The 17,170-nt window shown below is 41.6% G+C and overlaps 1 protein-coding gene across 1 annotated transcript in view; it reads left to right on the top strand.

Annotated features, from left to right (window-relative positions):
• The window catches only part of LOC145417325 (GTPase-activating Rap/Ran-GAP domain-like protein 3), a 750,816-nt gene that overhangs the window by 730,552 nt on the left and 3,094 nt on the right, over positions 1-17,170 (top strand). Inside the window, exons 22-24 of the mRNA XM_080286003.1 lie at positions 10,395-10,538; positions 12,115-12,195; positions 14,272-14,390. Of these exons, the coding sequence (XP_080142129.1) occupies positions 10,395-10,538; positions 12,115-12,195; positions 14,272-14,390 (344 nt within the window). The remainder of the gene's footprint in view (positions 1-10,394; positions 10,539-12,114; positions 12,196-14,271; positions 14,391-17,170) is intronic.

Below are 17,170 nucleotides of genomic sequence, written 5' to 3'. Positions count from 1 at the left end.
AGTGGCTTAGACTGGTGGGAAAGCATGGAATTAAGTTGTGGTGGAGGAGCTTGGAGGTATTTTTGTCACAGCCACCATACTTGAGTAGACATCCTGTAATAGATACACAGGAAGGACACAAAACTTTTTTTGCTCCTGTTAGGTTGTTTAACCCTTTAACCGCAGGCTTGATTTGCTTTTTCTTGCGGCACCTGCAGGCATATTCGCGCTTCGACAGACTCTCTAAAAATATTTGCCAAAAATCAGTTATTAGTCCTAGGATATTAAAATCACATATGCTTATGGCACATACCTTCAGCTTTCTCCTGGGGTGTTTGTTGAGCCTTCGTCGAGTACCGTAGGACTTGTGGAGACCTCTGAAGTTTGCTAACGAAGTCTCCACTTTACACTTCCCGACAACCCGTAATTTGATTACCACAGCCTGATATTATCACTAGAAACACTATTCAATGATTCTCAAATAGTTTGGAATCCATATTAAAAAAAAAAAAACACTGTGAAAGCAATGAAAATTATAAGGGTGTATGACCTTCCCACTTGTGCTAGTTCGCCGCTGGTGTTGTCATTTATTATTCATAGAAACACTCACAGTTTATATTTCTATTATTATATAACACTTATATATATCTACAGTCTTTATCCATAAGTTTCCTTCAGTAATAGTAGTATACCTGTATTGTCATTGTAGGCATTCAATTTCTTTCAGTAAAATACGTAGCATTCACTTTCTCGTCCTGTATACTAGCATTGAGAGTGAATGTCACTTTCACCTTCACTCTCATAACTCATAGTTTTCATACATGCTACAGTGAAACTTTCACTTTCATTACTCCTAGTATATATACTCTATCTATCTATCTATTGCCAGACGCCTCAATCCCGTTTGGGGTGGCCATAAACAAATCGCCTCCAAGTCGCCCTGTCCCCCGCCATTTCACTGCCCTGCTCCCAACTCACACCCCCCTCTCTCATATACCTCTCCACCCCCCTCTCTCATATACCTCTCCACCCCATCCCTCCATCTCATCCTTGGCCTCCCCCTCCCTCTTCCCCGCTCCACCTCACTCACATACACTCTCTTCGTCAGTCTTTCCCCCTCCATCCTCTCCACATGGCCACACCACCTCAGTGTGTTCCTCATAACGCCTCCTATCACATCCACATCCACACCGCAACGCTCCTTTATATCCTCATTTGTCAGCCTGTCTCTCCACGTGACTCCACAGGCTCCTCTTAAATAACTCATTTCCACTGCTCTCACCCTTGACTTGTGTCCTTCCAACAATGACCAAGCTTCACTTCTGTACGTTAGAGTTGGTATCACAATACTGTCATGTAGTAACTTTTTCACTTCCATGCTCACTTCCCTGTTTCTTATCACTGCTTTCAAAGAACCAGCAACCTTTCTTCCCTGCTGTACCCTTTCAAGCACTTCACCCTCCAAACCTCCATCCTTACTCATCACACTACCCAAGTACTTAAACGTACTCACATTTTCCAATTCCTCACCATCCAACCTCGCTGTACATTCACCTTTAGATTCCGTTTCTTACACATTCTCTCAAACTCATCCACCAAGCCTTGCAGCTCCCCTTCGTCTTCACTCAACAACACAGTATCATCTGCAAACAACAGTACAGGGAGTTTCCAAACACTATCCTCTCTCACCAGGGCCACTCCAACATCCACTACCCTACCTTGTACCTCTTTTATTACCCCATCCATGTACAGATTGAACAGCCATGGAGACATGACACATCCCTGTTTCAACCCAACTTTCAAAGAGAAAAATTCACTTAGTTCACCATCCACACGCACTGCAGCCTTCGCACCATGGTACATACTCTTCACAGCATTCAACAACTTCCCATCTACTCCATATATTCTTAACACTTTCCACAATCCTTGTCTATCCACCCTGTCATATGCTTTCTCCAAATCCATGAAAGCCGCATACAACTTCTTTCCCTTCTCTAGAAACTTTTCCACTAAAGATCTAAGAATGAATATCTGATCTACACAACCTCTTCCCTTCCTAAAGCCTCCCTGTTCTTCTCCAACTAATTTCTCTGTTCTTTCTCTGACTCTGTCTATAAGTATCCTACCATACACTTTTCCTATTATACTAAGAAGACAAATGCCCCTATGATTACCATACACTTCTTTTTCCCCTTTTCCTTTGTACAAGGGAATAATTATACCTGACTTCCAATCCTCCGGGACTCTACCTTCCTCCCAGGCCAATCTGCACATCTTCCACATCCATTCTACTACTATCTCTCCCCCATGCTTCAGCATTTCACCGCACACTCCATTAATTCCTGGGGTTTTCCCGATTTAACTTTCTTCATTGCTTCCACAACTTCTATCCTACTGATTTCTTCCTGTCTTCTCACCTCCCTCTTTCTCCCAGCCATTCCCCAGCCGCTTTTACTCGCATTACCTCCATCCTCTACGTTCAACAATTCCTTAAAGTGTTCTCTCCATCTGCTCACTTTTTCTCCCTTCTCCACTAGTAATCTACCATTTTTATCTTTCACTCCCCTGCTAACTTCACTTCCACCCTGTCTTACTCTTTTCACTTCTCACCAGAACATTTTCTTACAGTCCCTCCACTTTACACTCAAATTCCTTCCAAATTCCACATCCACTCTCTTCTTACTCTCTCTTACTAATCTTTTCACCTCTCTCTTTCTTTCCACATATAACTCTCTCTTCCGCCTCTCAACTTCTTCCACGCCCCTATTTCTCATCCATTCATTGTATGCTTTCTTCTTTTGTGCCACAGCCTGTTTCACCTCTTCAGTCCACTACGCTGTTCCTTGCACCCCCCTCCGTCTTCTCTTCCTTCCACACACTACATCACATGCTGCACATATTTCTTCTGTAAATATCTTACACACACCTTCCATGTGTCCTATCTGCTCCAATTCATATTTGCCCAATCGTTCCTCCACTTCTCTCTTATACTCTGCCTTTTTCTCATCCTCTTGTAACCTTTCCACACTCCTTGCAGCTACTCCTTCCTCTCGTCTTTCCCTTCTTCTATTCCTCCATCTTACTTGCATTCTAATTCTGGCCACCACCAAGTAGTGGTCAGAAAGTCCACTCCCCCAACCTGTATACACTCTTCCATCCTTTACACATCTTCGCATCCTTTCATCCACACACACATAATCAATCATTGCCTTCCTTTCATTCAGTTCACCACCCACCCTTCTCATCACTCGCCATGTATACCTGTGGATCATTTTATGCCTGAAGAGGATATTGGCTATCACCAACCCCCTCCCAGCACAAATGTCCACTAATGCACTCCCATTCTCATCTATCTCAGCAGGCACACCCTACTCACCAACTATTCTATCCACCTTCACATTCCCAACTTTACCATTCATATCACCAATCAAAAACACTCTCTCTTTCCTTCCAAACTTTTCCATGCACACTTCCACATTTGTCCAGAACTCTTCTCTTACTCTTCTAGCACAATCTTGCGTTGGTGCATACACACACACAATCGCCCACATTTGTATTCCAACTTTCAACTTTACCCACACAATCCTTGACCCAACTGATCCATACTGTCTTATGCTCCTCTTCCATCTTTTACTCACAACTATACATACTCCTTCCTTTGCCCTCTCATTCTCATCTACTCCTGCACGTATACCCCATCCATACTCCCATTCTCTCACACTTTCTCCTCTCCATTTTGTTTCAGTTATTCCACATACTTCCACTTTCACACCCTCAAGCACCTGGACAATCTCTCTCTCTTTCACCTCATCATTCGCTCCTCTTACATTCCATGTACTCATTACCAAGTCCTTTGTCCGGTGGGTCGTCATCGTCATATACTCGTATTCTTATAATACTACTCATTTACATTTCTATTTATGTTCTCTATTTTATTTACATTATTTACATTTCTATTTAGTTTACACTGTGTTATGCACTGTCTTTTGAAGTAACTTATAAAACTATTTTCCACTGTTCACTTGTATTTACATTCATTGCTTTACTTGCTGTTTACACATTATTTACACATTATTTACCATTCCACTTGCACTGTTTTACTCAGCAGAAAGATCGTAGTCACTCTCTTTCAATTGTCAGCCCTTTACCTCTTTCTGCACGAGGTTTAGTAGGGGGTAAATGTCACAGGGCCCTTTGCATGGGGGTAAAAAGTGGCTGAAGTTAGCAGGAGCAAACAGACGTACCTTCACCCTGGAAGATGACAGTGAACTGATAGGGGTGGGCTGGGGTGGCCTACCTAGGGAAATGCATTACTGCCAACATCAGCCTCTTGACAGCTGCTAATATACAGCAGTGAAATGATTGGCAGGAAATCAAGACAATACTTTATAAATTAGGTATTTCCAGGTGAATGTAAATATCACTTAGGCTTCTCCCTTCCCTCCTTATATATATATTTTTAGTACGAGAATAGATTATACGGCATATTTCAAGGGGAAATAAACAGCGAAAATTAGCAAACGAGTGAACGTGAGGTGTTGTCAGGTGATAATTAGCCAATTCCAGGTGTATGGCACTCTCATTTACCTTATTTCTTTTTGGTATAAGAATAGGGCATAGAGCTTATTTCAATGGATGAAATCAGTGGAAAATTCCAGGGAAGATTTACTTAGCGTAGCACGGCCGGGCAGGCGAGAGGAGAGGGTAATGGAGGGAAGGTAGGGAGGGAAGTCATGAACGGGGAGAAATGGTTAAATTGTCAACAATGGATGGGAGTACAGATGAGATTAGGAGTGCTGACTAGTGTTGGACATTGGCGGTACTGATAGATGATGCAAGCTACCACTTGAAAGCCCGGGGGAATTCAAAATAACACAGAATCGCAAAAGTGACGCCCCGCGGTATGATCCTTTGTTCCCAAGCGTCACGAAAGTGACGCCCCGCGGTTAAGGGGTTAAAACATTAGTAAGGCTTGAGCTTTCATGGTGATCATGCACAGGTGCAGAAATATTAAGGCTTCTCATTGCTACGATAAGTCAGAGAAAGGTGTTCTTAACTTCTAGTAAAAAAAAAAAAAAAAATAGGAACACAAGCACCTTTCAGACCATACAAGCTTTTTTTTTTTTTTTTTTTTTTTTTTTTTTTTTTTTCTCCAGTCCATCACATTGCTGCCATAAGTTAGTGAGAAATATAATGTTAACTAAACTGTTCATGTTTTTAAAAAAGGAAAGTCTCCCTCTGTGATGGGGAACACGGAAGCATTTCTCAAGCCATACAATCTGGCAGTGTTCCCCCCTGGATTTTTTTTTTGTTATTTACAGACACTTAATTACTGAGAGAGAATCAGATATATAATTAGGATGCCCCTGCCTCCAGCTTCAACATCTCATTCCAGTGAGCAGTCATTTTTGTCATCATCATATTTCCATCCATCATCTAATCCTACGTTGCCCCATGAGGAGCGTAGGAGCCCGGGGCTAAGAAAGTTGGACCTGGCATTTAAGATGAGAGTGACCAGCCTCACTCATCCCAGAGTGGCATTATGTGAGCAATAAACCCCAACCATCCCTTGGATGTAAACCTTCACTGGCTCAGTCCAATTGGAGCACCTTTATTACCCACTAAACATTTTCTTGTAATAAATTGGGTAGGTATGATCCTGACAGAGTTGTTGGAAAACAGCAGTAGGTGACAAGTAGAGGTGTATGGTATGTAGGAGGACTACTGGGCCTTGAAAGCAGGCTGTGAAGCCTATGCCCAGGGTTGGTCCAAAAAAAAAAAAAAGAAGAAGAACTAACAGTAGAATGACTAGTGAAATGGGTCGTACATGCATTCATACATCTTTCGAGGCGTCAGAATTCTTGGCTTTTCCTCACAGGTAAGCCATCAGTATATTTTTGGATGTTGAAGCATCTTTAGGAGCAACCCTTTCCATCTGTCCCTCAGTTTTCAGGAACAAGGTGCTTCGTTCCCACAGACTTTTTTTTTTTTTTTTAACTTTTGAAGCCCCATATTAGCGCCCTGGAGTTCCTACTTCATGCCCATAGATGTGAGCACCTATAATGAGTCCTTGTATTAGTTCTGTGAATATCCTGCATTAACTTCGTGTTCTTGTACTTGTTTTTAATTTGCATTGTAAATTCATGGAGAATAGAGCCACAACATTGGCTACAAAGTAAGAGTGGGAGAGAGTGGAGGTGGGACTGTTGAGGAATGTGCTTGGAATGAGAGTGTGGGTAGGATAAGGAATAATAAGATCCATGAAAGGGTGCAGAGTAAGGAAGTCTGTAGACATGAGTTCAAGAGAGAGTGCTTAGATGCTGTAGTCATGTGGAGAGAATGGATGGGAATAGTGATGAAAATGTTATGCCAGAGTGAGTTTGAAGGTAGGAAGAGGCTAGGCAGGCTGAGAAGGTGGATGTTTATGGTGAAGGAGTGTGTGAAAGAGAGGTATGGAAGCTGCTGAAGCTGAGGAAATGACAGGAGAGCGACATGGCAAAATGAATTTTGTGAGGGGTTTGACACCTCTTTTTAACTTGGTAGAGGGTAGATTGATTCTGCTGTGTGAGCGTGAAGGTATGTGCTTTTTATTTTTATTTTTATATAATACCGGGCAGGAAAGGAAGAGGTGCTATGTGAGCGTGAAGGTATGTGCTTTTTTTTTTTATATTTATATTAAAATACCGGGCAGGAAAGGAAGAGGATATTCGCAGGCTCAAACATACAGAAATGACAATGATTAGGTGGATGTGCAGTGTGTCCCCAAACGTGATGCCTGGGCGGGCTAGGTTTACGATGGAAGATTTGAGGGGGAGGATGGGACTGGAGTGTATTGGTGTTGTGATGAGGAGAGGTAGATTGAGATAGTTTGGGCTTGTGGAGAGGATGGTGGATGATAATTGGGCACAGAAAGTGAGAGTGTTACTGTTGGGGGTAGGGTTGAGAGAGGTAGACCAAAAAAGACTTGGAACAAGGTTATTGAGTGTCACCTTAGGGATAAGGGACTGAATAGGGAAGCTGCCAGAGATCGAGCAGCATGGAGAACTGCCATTAAGTTACCAAGGCCGATGCATGCAAGCATGTTGGAGCCCTCAGAAATGAAACGAATGAAACAAAGTGATATTATTTGAATTCTTTATTTATTTATTTATTTATTTATTTTTATAATTAAGGCCAACACATAAGCAAGCATGTTGGGGCCTTTCTCAACATGTTAATGACTTATTAGATGGAGCTGGGATTCTGGGGGCTTGAATGCTGATTGAGTGAATAGGAGTATGGCCCATTTAATTGGGCGAATAACTTGCCCCTTACAGATACCCATAACTTACCCCTCACACATATCCACAACTTATCCTTCTCAGATATAAATAACTTGCCCCTCACATGCAGACATCTCTTGAACCAGTGTGCAGAGAGCCTTGGCAGCCAAATAAGAACAACAAGAAGCAGCCTTTTGCAGGGCCAGATATCCATCTTTCACTAACAGTGAGCAAGTTTGGGAGGAACCCTTAGAAACAGTCTGTATAGTCACCTACAACATAATACAAGCATTGTAAGCACTGACTGGAAGAATCATCCCACACCTAGAGAGCTGAGGAGTAGGTTCATTAATTACCTGTCGCCATTTGTACTGTCTCAAAAGGCATGATGCTCTTCCTCCAAAGTAATGAAGAGCTTCATCCATTTGGGGGGGTGGGGGGAGGGAGTTCTGAGATTTGCATATACCCACATTTCACCATAGTTTCCTTGGAAATATTAGCACTGCTATTTATTTGTTTTAGCTTGGTATGACATGGGGTAGAAGAGGAAGCATGGTACCCTGGGGCAGACTTAATCTCATGGTGTCTCCAAAGCTTGCTTACTCAAGGTGAAAAATGGCTTATTGATCTGACTATTAAATCTCTCTCTCTCTCTCTCTCTCTCTCTCTGTCTGTCTCTCTCTCTCTCTCTCTCTCTCTCTCTCTCTCTCTTTTTTAAATAAGTAAGGAAGATGGATGGTAGGAAAGTAGAGCAATGAAGCTTTGGCTGTTGGGCATGTAGGCAGAGATGTTGCAGGCACAAGCTTCTGGTAAGTGAACAGCAGTGGTAACTGACCTCAACATAGTCTGCTGCAAGACTTTGTTGTGTCTCCGGTGTAACAACTTTTGGAAGTAGAGCAGTCTGGCTCCATGTTGTTTAGGTCACTGATGTGTAATGAATCAGAATAGACTACCTGGCCAACTGCTACTCTGTTAGGTCAGTCAAGAGCTTGCAGATCCCTCCCTTGTCCTGGAAGAAGTGGCCCAAAGATATGCCAGTTGAGAAAGTTTACTAATGACTGAACTAGAATTCATGAACAGTTCACAATTGTCCAGGGACATGCCATCTGGTGCCCTTAGAATAAATAGTTATAGAAACAGAGATTAACCCAAGCATCAGATTGTTACAGAATGACCAGGACACAGTCCCACATCAGATTTTGAGCAAATAAAACACAAGGAATAATAAAGAAGTTCGGTGTGGAGACAAATAACTGTGATGCCATAAATCATGCCATGAATATCAGACATCATATGGGGTATGTGCCAGTCCTTTAACTTGAATGTACTTTACTAGAGGGTTGCTAAACCACTTAAAATTTTGGAGGAAAGTCATTATGACTTGTGAGGCATTATGGACAAGTACTGTAAAAATGCACCTATGTCTTAACTAAGTCAGGAAGAATTCTTCCACTTACCACTTCCTGGTTGGTGGTAGGTGGGGGTGCTCACCATCCACTCACTTGATGTAGTGCTGCTTTGGGTGTCTGCCCTTTCCTCTCATCCTTCATTCCTCTTCAGTCTGTCTTTCCCTCAGTCTTTCCTCTTCCTTCTGCCTGTGGGTGACTTATCATTCCCTCTTCTCTCTTTCCTTCATTCATTCCTCTTCTTTCTGCCTATATGACTCTACACTAAGTGAAAAGCCAAATGGCTTCCTGCCGTACACTAGGAAACCATTTACCACACTAGATGATAACCATATAACCAAATTATGGCACCTGGTGGTTTAGTGGGTAATTAATGCGCATCAGTTGGATTGAGCTGGTGCAGGTTTATATCCAAGGGATGGTTGGTGTTTATTGCTCAAGTAATGTCACTTAGGGATGAGTGAGGCTGGTTACTCTCATCTTAAATGTCACGACCATCTTGCCTAGCCCCAGGCTCCTATGCTCCTCATGGGGCAACATAGGATTGGATGATGTTCGGACCACTTCCTGATGGCCGGATGGAGTCAGAAGTGAGTGCCTAGTCAATTTGTAAAATTACCTCCAAATTAAGGGAGTGGAGAGGAAGGGGGGAGGAGGGTGCATTGTTAAGGGCCCCTTTTCCCACCATTAATAGGTGATGAAAGCACTTCACCAGATGTTCCACTTACCCACTCTTCTTCTAAATGACTCCCTTCATGAGATTGTCACATGGACCTGAGAGGTATTAAGTCACATAAACCAGAGAGGAGCCAGGCTGATGAGGTCTGCTGATGAATTTTGTTTGGTTTGTCCCAAATCATGGTATAGATTGAGCATTGAAGATACTTTGAAAGACCAAAGTACTTGTATGTTACAAGCACTGGAGTTACGGCACCCCTCCTCGACTTTTTGCTATGTCAAGATAAATTTCCCACCTCGTCTGTACAGATGCAGTAGTTTGAAAACACTAGCTTTCTTACATAATGCTCTCAATTTGATGGTGACAAGGTGCTAATGATGAGCCTTCATGCGGAGAAGGACTCTGGTCTGATGCTGGTGAAGCCCTCTCTACCCCAAGGTGACAGTGGTTTTCTGCATGGTGTATACTGTACAGTACATGTAGGCCAACACCACAGCAGTAGTTGTTTACCTGTGGTCAACAGCTCTTCTTGGCCAGACAGACTGGAGTTAAGTACCAATAATGCCAACATAGTGATGGTGGCCTTTCTATTTTATTGCCACTCCCAGACTACTTTTTATCAAACTGGGAAGACATCTCATAGTGAAAGACTAAGATTTAGATAGGTATAGTATACAATATACAGTATACTGTATGTGTGTTTATATGTATAATCATCCATTTTCCTCATTCAGTCTTGACCTTTATCCTCCCAGCATCGTGAACAGTAACCTACCTCCTTAGTACAGTTATCATGCTAACTTGTTTTTATATTGCTGCTGGAGAGGGGTGCCTTCATGTTGTGACACTGATATAACTGGATGTTAGAGCTGTCTGGTTGTACGGACATCCCTCATCTCTCCTCATTCCCCAAAACGATGATGGTGGACTGCAGGAGGAGGGTAACTTCAACTCACAGTCCACTAGATTCATGTTCAGATGAGCTGGGGTTACAGCTATTACAGATACACTCGATTACTTATAGTCTTTCCAGTCATTATTGTCTGGTCATCCTCTTATCTCTTTTAGGGTACAAACACCAGTGGGACCTTGTGAATGAGAGGACTGGTGAGGTGACAAAGCTCCATCACATCGATGCCTCAAAGGTGAACCTTGTGGCTGCACTGGACATTTATGAAGATGATGAGGCAGAGCTGCTGCTATGCTATAATAGTGAGTAAAGTAAGGAGATAAAAGCAGAGAGAAATGTGTGGGTGAGAGATCATAGTACTGAGTTGGGAATCCTAGTATTGATATGACTAAATTGTTTTTATGTTACCATTAGCATTTTTTTACAAGCTGATTGACATGCCATAAAATCACATTGGTTGTGTACCATATTGTCCAGTGTTAAGAACTGTGGTAGGCAAGTTGTACCAAAACATTTGTGTGATGATTGAGGGAAAGCTTAGTAACTCAGTTTACTGGCACCCAGTCAATAGATAGACCTCTGGAGCTAGTACCAGGCTGTCATTACATAATGACATAGCACTGTTGTTCAGAAGTTGAAATTCGTGGACATGCACACACTTTTGAATGCGAGTTGTAGAAATCAGGAGAAATGTGAAATATGAAGGCTAACAGATTACAGTACATCTTGTGATAGTGAATGATTTAGAAAATCAAGGACAGAACTAGCAGAGAATAACTAGTGAGGACAGAAAAGGCTGAATTGACTAGATTGGATTTAAGAGTTAGTACGGTAGTGTTCATTATCTGGATGTTGCTACAGCCTGGACATGCCTTTGGCTCTGTTATGTCCAGACAAATGAGAGATTACAGTATATATATATATATATATATATATATATAGATAGATAGATAGATAGATATAGATATATATAAAATGTGGGTAGCAGATTGGTACTTTATTGAGCCATGTCCTCCATTGAGGTCAGTGAGGGGTTGTGTGTTAAAATTCATAAGGCTGCTTGCACCATAAGTGATTGATTGAGGGTTGCCACACTGATATGGTAAGACATGGTTGGGGAGAAAGGTTTTTGTCCACTACTTAACTTCCATATGGGCTCCATTTACAACACAGATAGCACTTGGTTAGTCTTTGCCACTTTATTCGTGTTCTTTGCTTGTTATTAAGAAATTCATGAGAGTTAGGCAAAGCTTTTATCTCAAACTGCTTCTTTAATACTGTGCAGTATCAGGGGTGTGGAGTTGGAGTTGGAGTCGAGGAGTAAGATAGTTTTGGCTGGAGTCGGAGTTGGAGTCGGTAAAAATATCTCCGACTTAGACTTCTTTACGTGATCAGTTCTCATGTAAAGTATTTGGGTGCATTGCTAGGCCAGCTGTGCCACTTGGGAAATGCCCACAAATTTGTGGGGGAAATTAGCTTTTGTGGGAGCTCTTGCGGGAGGACATTTCAAGCAAGCAATTTATGGGATGTTTTTGTGGGAATATTGATGTAACATGAAACGCCACAGTTTTATTGATTTATGATATTATATACACTAATAATAAGTGTACTTGAAAGTAAACTTGAAAACGTGTAAGTAATGCAGTATGCCTACTACTGTACTGCAGAAGAGGGGGAAGGGGAGGAGGAGGGGGGGTCAGAGTCAGAGTCGGAGTTGCAACCTTTTAAGATTTCCTGGAGTCGGAGTCAGAGTCGGAATGTATTAAATCTGACTTCACACCCCTGTGCAGTATATTACAGTATAAAGTACACCCTGGATGATCTAAAAAGTAAGCTGCTGTGACCACCTCACTAAATCTCAATTTCTAACCCTGACAGATACATGCCACTTCCAAAAGCTGACCGAGGAGTGTTCTAACGAGTTTGACTTTCACTGGAACTCTGTACCCGAAGCCATTGGTGAGTGTCATTAGAAAAAAAAGTTTATCATATGAATTGTGCCCAACATTTAAGGCAATGGTGTCCAGCCTAACTTATCCCGGAGTGGCATTATGTGAACAGTAACTCCTACCGTCCATCAGGCTCTATTTAATTGTAGCACCCTAGCTTACCAAACCAGCAGGCTTCATTGGTTATATGATTACCACCCAGGGTAGTAAATGGTTACAGTACAGTACATGATTTACAGGAAAACATTCAACTTGTCATTCATTGTTGAGTCACCCAGAAGCAGCTTTTCGATTGAGTGGATGCTTCCTGCTACCACTATAGGTATCCATACTGTGACTTACCTGCTGAATTGTATTATATTTGTATATGATGAACAGAAATAGATGAATGGACAAAATGCAAACAAGCTCATACAAAGGCTGCATCCATTTTATAACCTGGCTGTCATCAGAGTACAGTATCCTATAGGTATTGCAAGAATATTATACTGAAATAACCTGAGGCATGTTTATTGTTGAATGTCATAGTTTTGAATGATAATGCAATGTATATATGATACACAACACCCAGTCATTACATGGCAGAGACATACAGCCCTCTTCTTGCCATTCAGTTCTGTAATGTTCACAGATTTTTCCGAAAAATCGTCCCTACTTTTATCATTCTGTTCAGTCTCAACTTCTTGCTGTTCAATCTTGTTTTTATTGTAAAATATTCTTCCATGCTGTCATTGATGATCTGCTATATTCAGGGACAAGGGTGGATAGACAAGGATTGTGGAAAGTATTAAAAATATATGGAGTAGATGGGAAGTTGTTGAATGCTGTGAAGAGTATGTATGAGGGTGTTAGGCTGCAGTGCATGTGGATAGTGAACTGAGTGAGTTTTTCTGTTTGAAGGTTGGGTTGAAACAGGGATGTGTCATGTCTCCATGGTTGTTCAATCTGTATATGGATGGGGTTATAAGAGAGAGACTAGGTAGGACAGTGGATGTTGGAGTGGCCCTAATGAGAGAGGGCAGTGTTTGGAAACTCCCTGTACTGTTGTTTGCAGATGATACTGTGTTGTTAAGTGAAGATGAAGGGAAGCTGAAAGGCTTGGTGGATGAGTTTGGGAGAGTGTGTAAGAAACGGAATCTAAAGGTGAATGTAGGGAAGAGTAAAGTGATGGTCTTTGAGAGAGGTGAAGTCAGTGAATGTACAGTGAGGTTGAATGGTGAAGAAATGGAAAATGTGAGTACATTTAAGTACTTGGGTAGTGTGATGAGTAAGGATGGAAGTTTGGAGGGTAAAGTGCTTGACAAGGTATGACAAGGAAAAAAAGGTTGCTGGTTCCTTGAAGGCAGTGATAAGACATAGGGAAGTGAGCATGGAAGTGAAAAAGTTATTACATGACAGTATTGTGATACCATCTCTGACGTATGGCAGTGAAGCTTGAATGTTGTTGGAGGGACACAAGTCAAGAGTGAGAGCAGTGGAAATGAGTTATTTGAGATTGAGCCTGTGGAGTCACGTGGAGAGACAGACTGACAAATGAGGATGTGAAGGAGTGTTGTGGTGTGGATGTGGATGTGATAGGAAGCATTAGGAGAAACACATTGAGGTGGTTTGGTCATGTGGAGAGGATGGAGAGTGAAAGACTGACAAGGAGAGTGTATGTGAGTGAGGTGGAGGGGGAGGCCAAGGATGAGATGGAGGGATGGAGTGTAGAGGTATATGAGAGAGGGGTGTGTGAATTGGGAGCAGGGCAGTGAAATGGCAGGGGACAGGGTGATGTGGAGGCGATTTGTTTGTGGCCACTCTGTAAAAGGGATTAAGGCATCTGGCAATAGATAGATAGATATATTCAAAATAAAATCTGTTCTGCTATTAAGAATTTTGGAACACTGTAGGCTGTATCAAAAGTTGAAGTTTATATTATAATTATAAAACCCTGTAATAATAGTAATAATAATAATCTGGTCGTGTTTTCAGAAGTGCCAGTTCTTCTATAGGGAATTCACTAGTGCTCAACACACATATGTATATTTGATTTCCCGTCACAACCAGTTGTACCACATATGCCAAAATCTTGGACCTGTTTCAGTGTGTGCCTTCCCCTACATCCTGGCCTTCACTCAGGACAGTATAGAGATTCGGCTCATCATCAACGGCAATTTGGTGCAGACTATGATAATGCCACGTCTTGCTTTCATCACTTCCAAGGTACTACCATACAGTTAGTTTATTATCATCTGATGGAACTTGACCACTACTACAGCTTGAATAAGCTGTATTATGTTGTGGTTACATGCAATTGTATGAGCCTTATTTACCTGATAAGACTGAGTGCATTTGATTACTGCTTTATTCAACCCTCTAGTCTGATTGCACCTTGCCATCAGCAAAGCTGAAAGGAAGTAAGGGTCTTTGCTAGGTTAAAGTAAATATACTGTAGTTTTGAGCTAGGCAGAAGTTATGACATATTAGTGAAGTATAAGCCCTATAATCCCATAATGTATATAGATTGGATTATTTTTCCTACTTCCAAGTGTTTCTCATCAGCTTAAAAAGGACCCCTTAGTGAAGGGGTTGATGAAGACGGTAATATACAGTAACCCATCCAGTTCAATTGTCTTGTAAGCTGGATTTGAAGGTAGCCAGAATAAAATAAACTTTGCATTTGACCTGAAGCTAATAAGCAGTGGGAGGTAGGAGTTTTGGATCTTGTTTGAATGGAATTTATAGTGGAATCAGCTTGTAGCCTGGTACAAATTATCTCCAGTTGCGGCGTTTACTGGTACTGGTACTGTAAATTTAATAGAGATAGGGAATGCTCTAGGTAATGGACCTTTTTGTAATTAGGCTTAATGAATGAATGCATGAATGTTTTAGGTGTAAAATTAAAGTTAGAATTGTCATCAAAATTACAAAATGAGTCATGTGTTTATGGGTAGAATGCCAATTCTAGGGATCATCCAGAGACTGTCTGCCTCATCTTTGAAGTCTGATTCTCTACTTTTTTTTTTATTTCTAATCTCCCATTATTTTCTAATCCATCTTAATTATACAGTAATTATACAGTCCAGTGCTAGTAATTATTGAATGGAACTTTGAATTTATACTTCATCATTTCACAAGGCTTCATTATTCATGGTCAGACATGTCACACAGATTGAACAGGAGTATAGTATAAATTTTTCACCATGGAGAACAGGTTATTTCAGAGATGAAATGTGGTTAGTGCAATGAAGTTCTTAATACAAAACAGAGAATTAAGTACAGAAACAGTAAGAAAACTATATGAAAAAATTTCAGTTCCTTCATAACATCTGGGATATGTGAGACTGGTGTGGTTGACTATGAAAAGTGAAAAGTGAGTGCATGAAAATGGAGGTGTTTGAGACTATGCAGGTACTATATACCAATAAAACGCTTTTGTCAACAAGGTATGAGCGAGGCCATTTAGCCCATAAAGTACTGTACAGTACTGTGACTGACAATCGTCAGTTTGGAAGTTTGCCACATAGGTGCCCTATGACTGATGATCGTAGAAGATCTGTTAGAAACTGCCAAGGACTAAGCCAGCCCCTTTTGCGATGTAAATTGTTCCTACCCAATCAGAACTAGGGGATGAGGTTGTGGGAAGGAAGATGCTGCCCCCTCACCAGGTCTGGGGGGAGGGGGGACCCAGCCACTTAACTGCTCCCTGTAACTGATTGGATACAGCCTGATCTGTCCCCTCCCACCCTAACTATTCACCAATACTACATGTACATCGTATGGGGAGGGTGTCTTATGCCTGCTACCCTCCCACCCCATGAGCCCGCTTCCTTCACGTCCCTCCACCCCCTGCTTTACATCGAATGACGTGGCTATTTCCCCACTATAATAGGTTTGTGTGTGAGTTTCCTCCTGCCATAATACCCCCCACACCACCTCCCCTGCATTGGGGGGATGTCTCACCCCCACCAGAAATCCCCACCCCACCTCCACCTTCCTCCCTCCCTATCCTTTGTCTCGAATATGACGCAGTAAATTTCCCTGCCATTCATCGGCCTTGTTTACTTTTTTTTTTTTTTTTTTTTTTTTTACCCTCATGCAGACTCCTGCACCGAATTGCATCAATAGGAACATATTTTACATTGATTTCATTTATTTTGGTAAGGTTCTGTAGTGAAAATTAGGTTATTTGCTGAATTTTTCGTGTTGAGTAAAAATTTTTTTTTTTTTTTTTTTTTTTTTTTTTTTTTTAACTCATGCAGACTCTATGCCTAGTTTCATTGATATAAATATATTTTACATTGATTTCATTGATTTTAGTAAGGTTTTCTAGCAAAAATTAGGTTTTTGCTGAATTTTTCCGGTTTGAGGAAAAATTTATTTTTATTTTATTTATTTTTTTCCCATGCTTACCTCTACACCTAGTTTCATCAATAGAAACATGTCTTACATTTTTTCATTGATTTTGGTAAGGTCCTCTAGGGAAAATTAGTTTTCTGCCAATTTTTTTGTTCTCTCTCACCGCCATGGGGGACTTTTATTATCTTTGACGTGTGGTTATGCAGTAACCATTAGTCCTACGAGGGGTGATTAGAAAGAAATGACAGTGAGTCCATAAACTTTTATTAGCATGAAGAACTATCAAACTATGACTCACATTCCTTCAAAGTACTCCCCTCCAACCTCTATGCAGCGTTCCATTCTCTTTCTCCACTTCATGAAGCAAGCGTGGTACTCTGAAGACGGTATACTTCGGAGTTCTGAATTGACGGTCCGTGCCAAGTCTTGGATGCGATGAAATTGCTTCCCAGCGATGGCAGATTTAATTTTTGGAAACAACCAAAAGTCACAGGGAGCCAGGTCAGGGGAGTAGGGTGGGTGGGGGAGCAGAGTTATACCTTGTTGTTCCAGGTACTACATAGTGAGGCGAGCTTTGTGGGGTGCAGCATTGTCGTGGTGCAGCAAAAGGCGAGACCGACGGCGGGTTGGTGCGGTGTTGGCCT

The sequence above is a fragment of the Coenobita brevimanus genome, chromosome 110, assembly GCF_032717465.1.
Source record: "Coenobita brevimanus isolate Jiangsu-jjx chromosome 110, ASM3271746v2, whole genome shotgun sequence".
Lineage (NCBI taxonomy): Eukaryota > Metazoa > Arthropoda > Malacostraca > Decapoda > Coenobitidae > Coenobita > Coenobita brevimanus.
This window is presented reverse-complemented; position numbering and strand designations above follow the sequence as displayed.